This window comes from Microcaecilia unicolor, chromosome 1, assembly GCF_901765095.1.
Source record: "Microcaecilia unicolor chromosome 1, aMicUni1.1, whole genome shotgun sequence".
Taxonomy (NCBI): domain Eukaryota; kingdom Metazoa; phylum Chordata; class Amphibia; order Gymnophiona; family Siphonopidae; genus Microcaecilia; species Microcaecilia unicolor.
Window position 1 is genome coordinate 216,180,513 of NC_044031.1, and position 17,870 is coordinate 216,198,382.

Consider the following 17,870-nt stretch of genomic DNA (forward strand, 5'->3'; position numbering starts at 1 on the left):
GAGCGATTTCCTCCTCGTGGGCTGAAATGTGTGCGCACTCTCTTCAAGAGATCTGTAGGTCGGCTACTTGGGCTTCTCAGCTCTCATTTGTCCGGCATTACAGACTGGATGTTGCAACGAAACAGGACGCTATTTTTGGAGCACAAGTGCTTGCTCGCGGTGTGGCCTGTTCCCACCCTATTTAGGGAGTGCATTTGTACATCCCATCAGTTAATGGATTCATCTGCTGCTGATGACAAGGAAGGGAAAATTAGGTTCTTACCGTGGTAATTTTCTTTCCTTTAGTCACAGCAGATGAATCCATGATCTCTCCCTGTATGTCTTTGTTTTTTGTTCAGATCTTTCATGCAGATATAAATCTCATTGGGAGAAGTTGGAAACCAGTTCTCATAATTTCTACATGATGTTCTACTACAGGAGGTTGAGATCGTCCCTCCTTTGCATGGTTATTGCTCCTGTTCTGGGGCGTTTGTTTGCTGTGAGGAAAGTTTGTTGTTATACTTTTATGGTTCACTCTGCTTTGGAAATCTCAAATACTGAAGGCAGTTGGGGGCTAGCCGTCCAAGGGTCACTGTGGTTTTTCAGTGTTCTCTATCTCCACCTGCTGGTAGGCGGATACAGCCCATCAGTTAATGGATTCATCTGCTGTGACTAAAGGAAAGAAAATTACCTAGGTAAGAACCTAATTTTCCCTTCAACTCCTGGAGCTATTAGGGTTTGTTCTAAATTATTCAAAGTCCCATCTTCTTCCAGTTCAAAAACTAGAATTCATAGGAGCTCTGCTGGACTCACAGGCGGCTCATGCCTATCTCCCCAAGGCGAGGGCAGACAACCTTCTGTCTCTTGTTTCCATGGCCAGAGCATCTCAGTAGATCACAGCTCGGCAATGTTGAGGCTTCTAGGCCATATGGCCTCCACAGTTCATGTGACTTGGCTCGTCTTCATATGAGATCGGCTCAATGGACCCTAGCTTCCCAGTGGTATCAAGCTGCAGGGAATCTAGAGGATGTGATCCAGCTGTCCACCGACTTTCACAATTCCCTTCGGTGGTGGACGATTCGATCCAATTTGACCTTGGGATGTCCTTTTCAAATTCCTCAGCCGCAAAAAGTGCTGACGACGGATGCATCCCTCCTGGGGTGGGGAGCACATGTAGATGGACTTCACACCCAGGGAGTTTGGTCCCTCCAGGAATCGGATCTTCAGATTAATCTCCTGGAGTTGCGAACGGTCTGGAACGTTCTAAAGGCTTTCAGAGATCAGCTGTCCAATCAAATTATTCAAATTCGGACAGACAATCAGGTTGCCATGTACTACATCAACAAGCAGAGGGGAACTGGATCTCGCCCCCTGTGTCGGGAAGCTGTCCAGATGTGGCTTTGGGCACGTCAGCACGGCATGCTTCTCCAAGCCACGTATCTGCCAGGCATAAACAGTCTGGCCAAGAGATTGAGCAGGATAATGCAACCTCACGAGTGGTCGCTCAACTCGGGCATAGTCCGCAAAATCTTCCGAGTGTGGGGCACCCCCTCGGTGGATCCTTTTGCCACTCAGCTCAATCACAAGATCCCTCAGTTCTGTTCCAGACTTCAGGTCCACGACAGACTAGCATCAGATGCTTTTCTGCATTGGGGGGAAGGGCCTTCTGGATGCGTATCCTCCCATACCTCTGGTGTGGAAGACTTTGCTGAAACTCAAGCAAGATTGTAGGACCATGATTCTGATTGTGCCCTTTTGGCCGCGTCAGATTTGGTTCCCTCTTCTGGAGTTGTCCTCCGAAGAACCGTGGAGATTGGAGTGTTTTCCAACCCTCATCACTCAGAACGAGGGGTCGCTTCTGCATCCCAACCGCCAGTCTCTGGCTCTCCTAGCCTGGATGTTGAGGGCGTAGACTTCGCCTCCTTGGGTCTTTCTGAGGGTGTCTCCCGAGTCTTGCTTTCAGAAAAGATTCCACAAAGAGGTGTTACTCTTTCAAATGGAGGAGGTTTGCCGTCTGGGGTGACAACAAGGCCCTAGATCTTCGCTCTTGTCCTACACAGACCCTGCTTGAATACCTTCTACACTTGAGTCTGGTCTCGAGACCAACTCCGTAAGAGTTCGTCTTAGTGCAATTAGTGCTTTTCATTATTGTGTGGAGGGTAAGCCTATATCTGGACAGCCTTTAGGTGTTTGCTTCATGAGAGGTTTGCTTTTGTCAAAGCCCCCTGTCAAACCTCCATCAGTGTCATGGGATCTCAACATCGTTCTCACCCAGCTGATGAAAGCTCCTTTTGAGCCACTGGATTCCTGCCATCTGAAGTACTTGACCTGGAAGGTCATTTTTTTGGTGGCTGTTAATTCAGCTCGTAGAGTCACTGAGCTTCAAGCCTTGGTAGCCCATGCTCCTTATACTAAGTTTCATCATAACAGAGTAGTCCTCCGCACGCACCCTAAGTTCTTGCTGAAGGTGGTGTTGGAGTTCCATCTGAACCAGTCAATTTTCTTGCCAACATTTTTTCCCCGTCCTCATACCCGCCCTGCTGAACGTCAGTTGCATACATTGGACTGCAAGAGAGCATTGGCCTTCTATGTGGAACGGACAACCCATTCAGACAGTCTGCTCAAATGTTTTTCTTTCGATCCCAACAGAAGGGGAGTTGCTGTTGGGAAATGCACCATTTCCAATTGGCTAGCAGATTGTATTTCCTTCACATACGCCCAGGCTGGGCTGACCCTTGAGGGTCATGTCATGGCTTATAGTGTTCGAGCCATGGCGGCGTCAGTGGCCCACTTGAAGTCAGCCACTATAGAAGAGATTTGTAAGGCTGCGACATGGTCATCAATCCACACATTCACAGCTCACTACTGCCTTCAGCAGGATACGCAACGTGACAGTCGGTTTGGGCAGTCAGTGCTGCAGAATCTGTTCGGGGTTTAGAATCCAACTCCACCCCCCTAGGCCCATTTTTGTTCTGTTCCAGGCTGCGCACTCAGCTGTTTCTTCATAGGTCAATCCTTGTTATGTCCTCACCGTTGCGAGGCCCAATTGACCTTTCTTTGTTTTGAGTGAGCCTAGGGGCTAGGGATACCCCAGTCGTGAGAACAAGCAGCCTGCTTGTCCTCGGAGAAAATGAAGATACATACCTGTAGCAGGTATTCTCCGAGGACAGCAGGCTGATTGTTATCACATACCCGCCCGCCTCCCCTTTGGAGTTGTCCTTTTCCTCTTTGCTTTATCAAACTAATTGGGACTCTTGCGCGACGGGCGGGAAGATGACCACGCATGCGTGGTGCGCGCGCTCGAAGGCTCTAGCAAACTTTTGTTGGTAGGAGGATTTCCGTTCCTTGGGGCTGCCATGGACGTCACCCAGTCGTGAGAACAATCAGCCTGCTGTCCTCGGAGAATACTTGCTACAGGTATGTATCTTCATTTTTTGTCGAGGAGCTTTTGCTGTCATCATTGGCCAAAAAACCTCCATCCACCATTTAATTTTTCTCAAATCACAGAAATATATAGCAAAACTTATCTGAACACGATGCCCAGTGTTGTCCACTCGCACGTCCAACTATGGCCAGAGTTTCGGCTCTTCCTCAGGGTCCGTGGCAGATCGCACTGTTAGATGCAAAGCATCACGTTAGTGATTCAGAATTATATTTCAACTTAAACTAATAATTAACAGCCTTTCTCACTTCATTGCTATAGCATCCGGTTCAACGCTTGTAGTAGAATTGATGGGGGAAGGGAAGTACTTTTTTTTTTTTTTAATTTGGGGAAACTCTGCTAGCAACGTTTTGACAAAATAAGCCTGTCACATTACACTGCTGTCTCTGTTCATCTCCCATCCATAATAGTTTGGTTTGGCATGAAGCAGAGATGCCAAGTTCCAGGCTGGAGATTTTGGGCCAGTCCTGCATTCCAAAGCAGTGTGGGATTTGTAGTGCCTGATCTGCCCATTGAAATCAGTGCTGCAAGTTCCATAATGCACCAGAATGGGCTGGATAGAAATCCAGGGCTGGCCAAAAAGCTTCAGCCTGGAACTTGGGTAACTTGGAATCTCTGATGTAGATTCAAACATTGGCATTTACTTTGTAGCAGCCTTGTTGCAACCAAATGCTCATCTGACTAATCTTGCTATGCAAATCATTGGATGCTTCTCTTTTTTTTCTTTTTCTTTTTTGCCGAAAGCTTCTGTGCTAACCCAGTGCTGAACAGGTTAAATCATATTCTTCTAGTTAAATCTTAACACAAAATTGCTGACTATGTAAAACCGACAATTTTGACTAAATATTTGGTTTTAATGATTGTATTACTAATGGCTGATCAGTTGTTTTAAAAAGGCATTCAGTGGCACATATTATGGCGGTTGTCATGAAAGCCATACATGCCCTGTGTTGCAGTGAAAATATAAAATCTGCAAATTAGAAGATCGTTTCTTTGATGGAAAAGTGGCACAAAAACACAAAACTCATGGTAAACGTTTGGCATTACATCTTTTATAATGTATTAATATAGTAGCACACCATGGTACAGTATTACCTTGAAGGCATTTGTCATATGTAAATGAAAGATGTTCTGTACGGTAACTGTCATTCCCTAACAGAAATGACAACTTGTATAAAATGGGCCATTCGAGTCCACGAAATGGCCAGTTCAGGCTTGGTCTAGAAGAGAAGAATAGTACTTTTTAAAATTTAAGGTGTCAAAACTTATTTTTGCATTTTTCAGTTAGCATAATGTTAGTATATTTAAATTTGTGTTCTGATCTGGTAATACTGAATTCTTTCCTACAGATAAAAAAAAAATGCTTGCAAATCAGGCAATGCAGCCTTAGGGCCCGATTTACTAAACCGCGCTGTAGGCGCTAATGATAAACACCCATTATATTCCTGTGGGTGTCTCTAGCAGCATGCGTGGCTTAGTAAACAGGGCCTCAAAAGTGAAGGAAATGCCACCTGCACTCTCAGTATTGTAAAAGGCAAGTGGCAGCTGTGAGTATATTTACAGACTATAGTGCTGCTTCCATTGAGATGGCCAGGATAAATGACAATGGCTAGAAACAGACTGCTAACCTGGTATTTGTGTCCTCAGATGCTGCTGAAAATATGTCGCAAGGATAAAAGCAATGGCCTTGGAAAGCTTTTATAAGTTATATCTCTATTATCCTTTTTTCAGAGGCGAGACTGAGATGGCCACTGTTATGAATATAATATGCAGGATGGTGTCCTGAGACATGTCATGAGATGTGAAAGGGAGAAAATATTGAAGGGATATTTTAAAATACTGGAAAAAATATCTAACTGGATATGAGTGCTTATTGGATGTTTCCCTGAAACTGTGCCATTGGCTAAAAATGTACAACAGATATATGAACGAGGAAGATGTATAAATGATAACTACCAGAATCTGCATAGTGAAGCTGCATGGCCAAAGGAGAATGAGTTTATCAGACATCCTACAGGTGTTATAAGAAAATGATGATATTCTATACACGGTGAAGAATTTATTAATGAAAGTAAATTTCAGATATTGGAAAATGTCATCTACAAAAAGAAAACATGTAATGAAAATGAGACAAAACTAAGGCTTTCATGATTCCCTGGCAACTACAGTATAATTGATTTTCCTTGATGTACCAGTACAAAGATTCAGTTTCAAGCAGTGGTTTGTATGTTCTGTGTTCTATTATGATTATAGCAGGATTGAGCAGCAATTTTTTTTTCTAACCTTTTATCTCGTGGCATACCTACAAGGTACAAAAAATCGTCAAGGTACACCGTCAGTTTAAGTATATTTTATCATTTAACAAACTAGTAGTAAGATTGTGTTTAATGTGCATTTACAGTGCTGTGTACAGTTTTGAAGACTTTATCTTCAAAAAGTAAATGGGATAGTCAGTCCAGAGGACAGCTACTAAAATAAGTCAGTGGTCAAATAAGAGCAAAGTAAATTATCTACAACAAAAATTTGATAATTTTGTGTTTATCAAGTAAACTACCATTTCCTTTACTCAATATTCAAATATGCCCTAGTACCTGTATCTTTCTTAATGTTTGCTTAAAAATCACAGAAATACTGCAGTCATGTATGCAGAGGGCATTCAAAAATGGCACCCATGCGCACTCCTGCCCTTCCTTCACCAGTACAATGCTCCCTAGCCATTTCACTGCCCTTCCTTCACCAGCCTGCTCTCTAGCCCTCCCTCCACTGATGCCCTCTCCTGCTTTCCTTCACCAGCCTGATGTACTCTAGCTTGCTGTCCCCCTACTTCCCCCCCTGTTTTCTCCTCCCTTCACTGGGCCAATATTCTCCAGCCCCCCCCCCCCCCCCCCCCATGCTCAGTCCTGCATTCCTTCAAGGTTACAATGCTCTCCAGGCACCCCCTCCCCCCCATGCACTCTCCTTCCTTCACCGGCCCAATGCTCTCCAGCTCCTCTCTTCCTCCCTCTTTTCTCAAACTTCTTCACCAGACCAATGTTCTCTAGCCCTCCTCTCCTGTCCTTTCACTGGCCTGATGCTCTCCAGCACCCTCCCCCTTCCCCCATGCTATATAAATCAAGAGTACCTTTGCACACAAAATTCTCACCTTCTGGGAAACTGCAGTTAACTGGCACTGTTCAGCAAATATTGAGTTGTGCTTTCAATAATTCACTGCAGCCGCACTTGCTCTCTGCCCGGGCTGATGCAGTGAGGCTGACACCGACATGCACAGCTCAGCTGCATGTGGAGTTTGCCACTTGCATGCATCAGTAGATCAAGTGACCTCTGATGATGCTACTGCCTTGTGCATTGATGCATCAGCCTAGGCAGACAGCAAGTGCAGCTGTGCTAAATTATTGAAGGGAGGAGGAGGCGGTACTTGAAGTCTTGGAGGACCCTGGGTAGGTAGATGGTCACTGAGAGGCTCGTACACTCTCACTTGAGCCCCACAGGAGCCATTTACTTACCTGTGGGAAAGCTGCAGACCTGGAGGGGATTCTGGCAGGATCTCCATGGGCTCCACAGGATTCCTTTGCAGCTCTCAACTGCAGTACATAATGTCCTGAGACACCTTGAAAAACGCTGATATAGAGGATAGTCTGAATTTACCTTAGCCATAGATTAGAACACTGGATTATAAGTGATTCAAGTTTTAAGTTTATCTAGTCTTTGATAAACCACACAGTGAGAGAACCTTTCAAGTGGATTAAAATAAAATATACCCTAGAAAGTGAAAAGAACTCCACTTGTTAATATGAAAGGGGGAAAAAAAGGACATAAGAGTAGTTGGGAATCATCTTGCTGTATTCCACACTGCCTGTGGAAGTGTGCTCACATCAATCTTTTCAATGATTTGTCCTCAAATTTGCAAGATCTAGTGGCCACCAAACTAATGCAATTGATCAGTTGTCTGCCTCACTTTTTTAAGGCTTATTAGTGCCGTAGATTGGTAATATTCAGATGTAAGTGTTTTGTGGAATGGCAAACACTTGAGGTCGATAGCAGAATCTTTTGCAACATAGCCTGCTTTTTCAATATGAGAGTCTTTTGTAAGTAAGAGGAGCACTATAGGGCAGGAGCATGCAAAACAAAAAAAACATTGTAAGGACCAAATTTATCTTTCTGCATTAACTGTCTTCATATAAGTTGAAGGATATCTAAACTGTGCAAATTATGTCAGTAGTAACAAATTCAGCTAAATTATTATCAATACAACACCATTTACTTTGAAGTCATATTTCAATCAATACCTTGAGGCGTATTTTGTAGTTTTCTGAGTTTGTTTTCTATTTGCAGTGATCCAGAAGAGGGAAAAGATGGGGTTCCAAAATATTATTGTTAGTTTTTGTGTAGAATCTGAAAAGACTCATTAAATTATTTGAGCCATTTGGCTAGAAGTGTCTGGCTTAAATTGTTTCGATTAGGGTTCTAGTTGGAAGTGACTTCATAATTCACTAGTAACGCTATGCACTGTAGATATTTAAACTTCATTATACTTCTCTTTGAAGGCTTTATTAGAGAGTTCTAACCCAGCCATCTCTTCTATTGGTAGTATCCATGATCCTGAATTGTCTAAACATGCTAGGATAAATGTCCAATATGTTAAGAAATTGGAAATATGGAAAGACATGTTGCATTTTCTTGGATTAAAGCACAATTGCCGTCATGCACTCGGGATAGATATCCAAGGGTAGTTACCTTTGGCAGCCTTTTTTGAAGGTAGAAAAATGGCAAACATGAGCACCCTGAAAGTCCGTTCTGACCTCAAAATAACCGATCAGTATGCCACAGCTGTTGAGAAGGGTGAGGGAAAGGGATTTTAATTTAGTTCAGGCCTCTTCAATAGTTGTTCAAGTCACGTTACATTCAGTTACTGTAAATAATTTTTCAGTCCCTGAGGGCTCACAATTTTAAGTTTTGTATCTAAGACAGTGAAAGGTTAAGTGACTTGCCGAAGACCACAAGGAGCATTGTTGAGCACTGGATCGCTAGTTCTCAGCCTGCTTCTCTAATCATTAGGTTTATTAAGAACAATATTACCTTGCTGGTGAGACCCCACTTCAAGAAATGTTTCCTTCAGAGACCATTTCTGAAGGAGAATATTAAAGTAGAGGTGATTTGAAAAAGGGCATGGACTATACAGTACTGAAACCTCTTGCAGATCTGAGTGTGTGTGTACTTTTATTTCCTTTTTTCCTCTTCTAAACTTCAGTAAGTACTAAAAAGTACTCTTGCTGTGAACTAGATATTCTAAAACAAGGGGATGATTAAGGGAAACTAAAGGGTGGGAACATGTAAACAGTCATGAAGATCCAAAACATGAAATTGGCAGGGTTCAGGTTTGCAAAGGATGGATACACGAACTCTATGGCGGCAGAATAAGAGCAATGACAACAAAGCTAGTAAAACCTGTGATAGTGAACAAGGTGGGCCAAAACAGTCTGTCTACTGGTTGTTAAATTTATTTTTCTGTTTTATGACCCTCCTGCACTTTGGCTGGGCTCTAAAATAAAAATAAATAAAGCACCTCAGGGGGAGGAGTAATGTAAATTTGCTGTGTTATAAGACAATAAGCAGTGTTGTATAAGCAATATTTGCCTTAGTTTTCTTTATGTTCAGTTGCCACTCTGTTCCTCTTCCACTTTAGAATCTCTTCCAAAGGAAGAAGCTGCAGATGAAGACGAGGAGTTGGAGGAGGAGGAGGAGGAGGAGGAGGAGGATGATGATTCTGAAGTAAAGGAAGAAAATGGTGTTTTGTTATTGACTGACACAAATTTTGAAACTTTTACTGCTGACAAAGACACTGTATTGTTAGAATTTTATGCCCCCTGGTAGGTATAAAATACTGCCCAAGTTTTGTGTGTGTTTTGGCCTCATTATGCACCACCTGAATTCTATAAAAATTGTGCAATTTAATTACATAATGAGCCAATTACTGCCAATTGGCTTAGTTGTTTGTGTAATTTAGATGGGGCCCAGAAAAGGGGGTGTGGAAATGGGGAGAGTCATGGGCGTTTTGGGGCAGATCGGGGGTGTGGGTTTATGTGCATAATTATAGAATATGGGGGCTCCGTGTGTAAATTTAGGCGCAGGCATTTGCACCATGTTTTTGTTGGTGCAAATGGTGGTATCTAACCTTACACGTGACCCCTGGGCATAAGCACTTGTCTATAAACTGAGCCTAACTATAAGCGCAGTTTATAGAGTAGCCCTTTTTCTGCACTTCTTTTTTTACGCCATATATAGAATCTAGCCCCAAATGCCTTGACCTTGCTTAAAAACAAAAAAACTACAAAAGCAATTCCCTTAAAACAAATATTGAAGTACTCCAATGGAATCTAAGTAGTACCATGCAAACCAGAATGAAACAATATGGAGAGATCAGGGTTTTTTTCCAATCAACAGTGTAAACTACACTGTCGCCATGCTGAGCTACAGGGCTCAAAGAACAGTATCTCTTTATCAAAAGCATCAAACTGGCGCAGATAGTGATCCAAAAGAAGGCGAAATCTTGATTCCTAGTTGTCTGGGCTTATTTAGATATCAGGAAATGACAATTTTTGGAAATCGGATATGTTTTTCAATTTTTAGCTCCCTGTATGGGTTATTTAGCTAGTTCTGTTAGAGTACTTGCAGCCATCTGCATAATCCCAGCCTTCTCCGGGGTGACCCTCAGGTCCATCCTGAACCACCACCCAGGGTCTCCACTCCAGGTGCCGCTCTACAGGTTTTATTTTCTTTCTACTATTCCTAATGACTCACTACAATTTTTTTTGATACCATCCCTTCACAATCTTTCTCCATCTGAAACTATTGTATATATTGGGACCATATTGCCCACCTTCTGCTTTCATCACTTCACCATCCCTTTTTGTCTTCTCCCTTCTCAGCTCTCAAGCTTCAACATTTTATTCATTCAACCATCTCTATTCTGTCTTATTGCATCTCATGTTAGTCACTTGTCATGTCTCTCCTGTTCGCCGTACTCTTATGCTCTTCTGCTCTCTGATGGGCATAACAGTCCCAATCCTGGCCCTCCAAATTAGCTCTCACCTAACTCTTGCAGGCCACACTGCAATGTCTCCAGTCCAATTTCTGTTCCTCTCACCTTCTCTGCCTTTCTCATGTGCTCTTTGAATGCCTGCCGTCTCCAACAAGTTTTCCTACATCTGCGGCCTCTTTCTCTCGAAGTGTCCATCCGCTTGCACAACTGACACTGAAGACTCCGCTTCAGCTGCTGCCCTGTGTCATGGTGGTTGCCATTTCTCCCATACACCTCACCAGGTTAGCCATGGAGGTAGTGTTGAGCTACTACTGTCATCCTCTTCTTCCACCTCATTCTCGCTGCTTTTCTTCCTTCAAAGTTCACGCCATCCGTCTATTCACGCCTACCTCTCTCAGCCCCCCCACCACCACCACCAGTCCTTTCTCAAATCCTTATTGCCTTCACTCATTCTTGGGGATTTTAACGTTCATGCTAAAGGATTAAAAAAGGAGGAGGGAAGGCCAAGTGACAGCTGGCATGGCTAAAAAATGAGGTGAAGGAAGCTGTTGGAGCTAAAAGAAAATATTTCAGAAAATGGAAGAAGGATCTGACTGAAAATGATAAACAAGATAAGGCATGGCAAGTCAAACATAAAGCACTGATAAAGAGGGCAAAGAGACTTCGAAAAAGATTGCGTTGGAAGCAAGAACACATAGTAAAAAATTTATGTATATTAAAAGCAAAAACCCGGCAGAAGAATCGGTTGGACCGCTAGATGACTGAGGGGTTAAAGGGGCACGTGGGGAAACAAAGCTGTAGTGGAGAGAGTAATGAATTTTTTGCTTTAGTCTTCACCAAGGGAGATTTGGGAGAGATACAGGTGCCAGAAATGGTATTCAAAACGGAGCTAAATTAAATCTCTATAAACCTGGAAGATGTAATGATGCAATTTGACAAACTAAAGAGTAGCAAATCGCCTGGACCATATGGTTTCAACCTAGAGTAATGACAGAATAGAAAAATGAACTTTCAGAACTATTAGTAATATATAATTTTATCTTTAAAATCAAGCATGGTACTGGGAAGATTGGAGGGTGACAAGTGTAATGCTGATTAAAAAAAAAAAAAAATTACAGAGCACATTCAAAAGCATGGATTAATGAGACAAAGCCAACATAGATTAGCGAAGCAAGATTTCTCTTCACTAAGTCAGTTACATTTCTTTGAAGACGTGAATAAAGGTGAGCTGGCCTGCTGATGATGATATCTGGATTTTCAAAAGGCATATGACAAAGTACCTCATGAAAGACTCCAGACTAAACTGGAGAGTCATGGGATAGGAGGTAGTGTTCTATTGTGGATTAAGAACTAGTTAAAAATATAGAAAACAAGAGTAGGGTTAAATGGTCAGTATTCTCAATGGTGAAGAGTAGATAATGATGTTCCCCAGGGATCTGTGCTGGGACTGCTGCTTTTTAACATATTTATAAATGATCTAGAGAGATGAGAGTATCTAGAGAGGTAATTAAATTTGCTGATGATACAAAGTTTTTCTAAGTTGTGAAATCGCAAGAGGATTATGAAAAATTACAAGAGGACCTTACGAAACTGGGCATCACAATGGGAGATAATGTTATCATGTGAGCAAGTGCAAAGTGATGCATGTGGAAAAGGGGAACCCGAGCTATAGTTACGTGATGCCAGGTTCCACATTAGTACTCGCCGACCAGGAAAGGGCTCTCTAGGTGTCATTGATGATATGTTGAAATCCTCTGCCCAGTGTGTGCTGGTGGCTAAGAAAGCAAATTTAGGAAAGGAATGGAAAGCAAAAATGAAGACATAATGCCTTTATATTGCTCCATGTGCAATTCTGGTCACCGCATATTTAAAAAAAATAAAGTGGAATTAGAAAAGGTACAGAGAAGGGCAACAAAAATGATAAAGGGGATGGGATGACTTTCCTATGAGGAAAGTCTAAAGCAGTGTTTGGATAACTTCCTAAAAGAAAAGTCCATAAGCCATTATTAAGATGGGCTGGGGAAAATCCATTACTTATTTCTAGGATAAGCAGCATAAAATGTACTGTTTTGGGGTACCTGGATTGGCTACTGTTGGAGACCGGATGCTGTGCTTGAATGACCTTCAGTCTGTCCCAGTATGGCAACAATGTATGATGATACATATCCCTCTGGCTCTTATGCCTCTCAGTTTCTTGCTTTAACATCCTCCTTCAATCTTTAGCTGTGCTGCACTACCCTTGCCAGAATGGCCACTGTCTTGATCTTGTCGTCTTTTACAGTTTCAGTACCTCAGTTCTTCCCCTCTCTGACCATCATTTGATAACCTTCACAACACCCTCCCCCCAGTCCCATCCACTCTCTACCTATACATTTTGGGAATCTTCAGGCTGTTGATTGTTGCACTCTCTCCACTAGTGTTTCATCCCCCTTCTCGACCACTTAGCTATCCATGTCAATGAGGCTGTATCGTCCTATACTGCTATTCTCTTCTCTGCTCTGTATACCTTCGCTACTCCCATTTCTCGTTCGGTAAGGCATTCTAAAGCCCAGCCTTGGCTGGAATCTGCTACATATGCTCCTGTTCTGAATGCATTTGGCTGAAATTCCGTGCCCATGCTGACTTCATACAGTTCAAATTCTTGCAGACCTCCGTCTGCTTTCACTTACCAAACTTGATTACTATATCCACTTGACAAACTCTCTTAGCTAAAGCCCTCAACGTCTCTTTGCCATGCTGAACTCTTTCCTTTCACTTCCAGCCCTTCCTTCATGTTCTCTTCAGACTGTGGCTGAGTACTTTCATGACAAGGTTCACAAGATTAACCTTGTTTTCAACCAAGTCACCTCCACCTCTCCTTCCGCCAGTTCTTTCTGTCAACCCTCCTTCAACCTCTGCCTCCTTTTCTGAAATCACTAAAGAGGGAACTTCACATATTCTTTCCTCCTCCAAACTGTTCATTTTGTCCTATTCCTACCCATCTGCTCAGCACTATCTCTCCTACTGACATTCCTTCTGTCATATTCTGTGTTTTTTGTTTCTTCAGTGGCCCTCTCCTTAAGCTACTTTACTGGCTTCATATCTGTTTCTGCATAAAAGTCAAACTTTTCTCTTATTGACTTACAAGTGAATTCACTCTGCAGTTCCTCTGCATTCCTCCTCAGGAACGCCATTCATTGGATAAATCTGTACCCTTCTCCTTCACTGCGAATTCCAGACAACATTCCTTTTATCTTGCTCCAGCTCTGGCCATCTTCAAATGTAGGCTAAAAGCTCACCTTTTTTGAGGCTGCTTTTAACTCCCAACACCTATTCACTTATTCAGTACCCATATTTGTTTTATAAATCCCATCTTAAATAATTCCCTTATTGGTCCTGTTTGATTAGATTGTAAGCTCTATCGAGCAGGGACTCTCTCTTGTTCAGTGTACTATGCTGTGTACGTCTAGTAGCGTTATAGAAATAGGTAGTTAGTAGTAAAATTGAGGGGGAGGGGCAGCCTCTAAAGCCTTTCCATATCATCATGCTGATCAATCCATAGACTGGTGGGTTGTGTCCATCTACCAGCAGGTGGAGATAGAGCAATCCTTTTGCCTCCCTATATGTGGTCATGTGCTGCCGGAAACTCCTCAGTATGTTCTGTATCTCAGCAGGTGGTGGTCACACACAGCAGCAGCTCTGGCTAGGTCTCCAAGCCTAATTTTTAGGTTTTGTTGAGTACCTGGGGTTGAGGGCTCTTCTTGAGCAAGTGCAAACCTGGTGGCGCCAGGTCCCTCCTTTTCTCCCCCCTCCCGCTGGCTCCGTAAAAAAAAAAAAAATTTTGGACGTCCTTAAAGGCGTTTGTTTCGACGTTTATTTAAACGTTTATTGCAGCTACTCACTGGGACACCAGGTCGTTACAGCTCGGAGCGAGAAGCAGGTAATTTTTACCTTTTTATAGCGGGCAGGGGGTTCCCCGATCGATCTCCACGTGGCCTATGGCGTCGGAGGGCGAGGGCGCGAAGAATCGCTCCCCTGACCGCGTGTGCGCTTCTAGCGGGGATGGGGGGTTTTAAAGTCTGATTTGCCCTTGTTGGGTGTCAGTTTGGAGGCCGGTCAGTGTCCCGGGTCTTCCTCCGGCGCGGCGGTTTTTCCCGCCATAAATGCCCATCCCCCGCTGCTCGCCTCCGCCATCTTGGCCGGCCACTCTGCTCGGACGGCTTCTTCTTGGGCCGCCCTTGAGCTGGGAGACGTTCATGCCATGGCCGCCCTTGATTTGGGCGACAGCTAAAGTTAAGCGCTGTTCTTCCCACGCGGCTCCTTCGCGGAGTGTCACGCCGGACGCCATCTTGGATGCGCAGCATGTTGCTCCCCCGCTCTTGCGAGCGCCGGTTGAGGGTGCGTCTAGGGCTGTGGCCCAGGCTCCTGAAATACACAGTCTGGGGTGTTTCTCCCCCGAGTTTATTTTGCTGCTGCATCAGGCCTTCCTTATGCAAAGCTTCCCCTTCTCCCTTGTCCGATAACGGGGTTGAGGCCCCCGGAAGTAAACGCCCTCGGGTGGATTCCCAGGCCGTAGAGGACGCTGTTTCCTCTGATGTAGATGAGGGCAGCGTATCTGAGTTCTCCCAACGGTCCTTTGGGGATTCCTTGGAGGAGACGGATTCCCGCTCGGATGGAGCGGATGACCCCTCTGCAGCGCGGATCTTTCGCTCAGAGGATGTGCCCAACCTGTTACTGCAGGCCATGAGCATTTTGAAGATTTCCTCGCCAGAGGACGTCTCTCCCTCAGCCCCTGTTGGCTCTGCCATTATGCTGGGGACGAAGCGCCCGCCTAGAACCTTCCACGTGCATGATGCTATGCACACCTTAATTTCGGCTCAATGGGATGTCCCGGAAGCGAGCCTCAAAGTGGCTAGGGCTATGTCCCGCCTCTATCCTTTGCCTGAAAGTGAACGTGAGGCCTTCATTTGGCCTACCGTGGATTCTTTAATCACTGCGGTGACTAAGAAAACGGCGTTGCCGGTGGAAGGTGGCACGGCCCTAAAGGACGCCCAAGACAGAAGATTGGAAGCGGCTTTAAGGTCGTCCTTCGAGGCGGCTGCCTTAAGTTTGCAGGCCTCAGTTTGCGGCTCCTATGTGGCCAGAGCGTGCCTGACGATGGTGCAGCGGGCTTCCCCCTCGGATCCTTCCTTGAGGGCTGACTGGCCGGCCCTGGAATCGGGCTTGGCTTATTTGGCAGACTTACTGTATGATGTCTTGAGAGCCTCGGCTAAAGGTATGGCTCAGACAGTCTCTGCACGGCGCTGGCTTTGGCTGAAACATTGGTCTGCGGACCACGCCTCAGTCCCGCCTGGCTAAGTTGCCTTTTAAAGGCAAGCTGCTCTTTGGGGTCGAGCTGGACAAAATCGTGACTGATCTCGGCACGTCTAAGGGCAAGAGGTTACCAGAGATCAGGGCTCGGGCCAGTGCTCGCCCCGGTATCTCCAGAGGACGGTTTCAGGAAGCCCGTCGGTACCGCCCGGGCAAGTCGGGCTCCTCTGCCCCCTCTTCCTTCAAAAGGAACTTCTCCCCCAAGCAGCATTCCTTTCGAAGAGACCGCCGTCCCGGAGGTACGCCCTCCGGTCCTCCCCCAGGGTCTCGAACCCAATGACGGGGTCTTGGTCCATGGCCCAGTGCAGATTGGAGGACGCCTGTCCTCGTTTCTGGGCGAGTGGACCAGAGTAACTTCAGACGCTTGGGTGCTAGAAGTCATCAGAGACGGCTACAAGCTAGAGTTCTGCCGACCCTTAAAAGACGGGTTTGTACTCTCTCCCTGCAAGTCTCCGGTCAAAGCTGTGGCAGTGCAGCAGACCTTGAACAATCTGATCCGCCTGGGTGCGGTCGTTCCGGTGCCAGAAAATCAGCTTGGCAAGGGGCGTTACTCCATTTACTTTGTGGTACCAAAGAAAGGAGGTTCTGTACGGCCTATCCTCGATCTCAAAGGGGTCAATCGGGCCTTGAAAGTGCGGCACTTTTGCATGGAGACTCTCCGCTCTGTTATAGCGGCAGTGAAGGCAGGGGAGTTCTTGGCTTCCTTGGACATCAAGGAAGCGTACCTGCATATTCCCATCTGGCCTCCTCATCAACGCTTTCTGCGTTTTGCAGTCCTGGGCCGACACTTCCAGTTCAGAGCCCTCCCTTTCGGGTTGGCTACTGCTCCGCGGACCTTCTCCAAAGTAATGGTGGTCATCGCGGCCTTCCTGCGAAAGGAAGGAGTACAAGTCCATCCTTATCTGGACGACTGGTTGATCCGAGCCCCCTCTTACGCAGAGTGCGGCAAAGCTGTGGACCGGGTGGTTGCTCTTTTGAGCTCCCTGGGGTGGATCATCAACTGGGAGAAGAGCCAGCTGCGCCCGACTCAGTCCCTGGAGTATCTGGGAGTTCGATTCGACACCCAAGTGGGCAGAGTGTTCCTGCCAGACAATCGGATTGTCAAACTTCAGGCTCAGGTGGACCAGTTCCTAGTAGCCTCTCCTCTTCGGGCTTGGGACTATGTGCAGCTGTTGGGCTCTATGACGGCCACGATGGAAGTAGTGCCCTGGGCCAGGGCTCATATGAGACCACTACAACACTCTCTGCTGCAGCGCTGGACGCCTCTTTGTCGGGCTGGGGAGCCCACTGCTTGGGAAGGACAGCGCAGGGGCTCTGGTCTCCTGCAGAGGCAAAGTGGTCTATCAACCTCCTGGAACTTAGAGCCATTCGGTTGGCGCTTTTGGAGTTCATCCCGGTACTGGCGTTGAATCCAGTACGGGTCCTGTCGGACAATGCCACGGCTGTGGCCTATGTCAACCGCCAGGGAGGTACCAAGAGCGCCCCTCTAGCCAAGGAGGCCATGAATCTATGCCAGTGGGCGGAAGCGAACCTGGAACAGCTGTCAGCGGCCCACATTGCCGGAGTCATGAATGTCAAGGCGGACTTTCTCAGTCGCCATACCTTGGATCCCGGAGAGTGGCAGCTATCTGCTCAGGCGTTCTTGGACATCACGAAGCGCTGGGGCCAGCCGAGCCTAGATCTGATGGCGTCATCGGCCAATTGCCAAGTGCCGCGCTTTTTCAGCAGAGGACGGGACCCTCGATCCCTGGGAGTAGATGCTCTTCTCCAACAGTGGCCGACACAGGAGCTTCTCTATGTGTTCCTGCCCTGGCCCATGTTGGGCAGGGTGCTAGACCGGGTGGCAAAGCATCCGGGCCGAATAATCCTGGTGGGTCCGGACTGGCCCAGACGTCCCTGGTATGCGGACTTGATCAGGCTCTCAGTGGACGATCCTCTGCGGCTGCCAGTGGAGCAGGGCCTGTTGCATCAGGGTCCCGTGGTGATGGAGGATCCCTCCCCCTTTGGTCTTACGGCCTGGCTATTGAGCGGCAGCGTCTGAGAAAGAAGGGCTTCTCAGAC

At 45.8% G+C, this 17,870-nt stretch overlaps 1 protein-coding gene across 1 annotated transcript in view; it reads left to right on the forward strand.

Annotated features, from left to right (window-relative positions):
• PDIA4 (protein disulfide isomerase family A member 4) overlaps positions 1–17,870 on the forward strand; it is a 66,530-nt gene that overhangs the window by 10,794 nt on the left and 37,866 nt on the right. Inside the window, exon 2 of the mRNA XM_030204278.1 lies at positions 9,105–9,288. Within this exon, the coding sequence (XP_030060138.1) occupies positions 9,105–9,288 (184 nt within the window). The remainder of the gene's footprint in view (positions 1–9,104; positions 9,289–17,870) is intronic.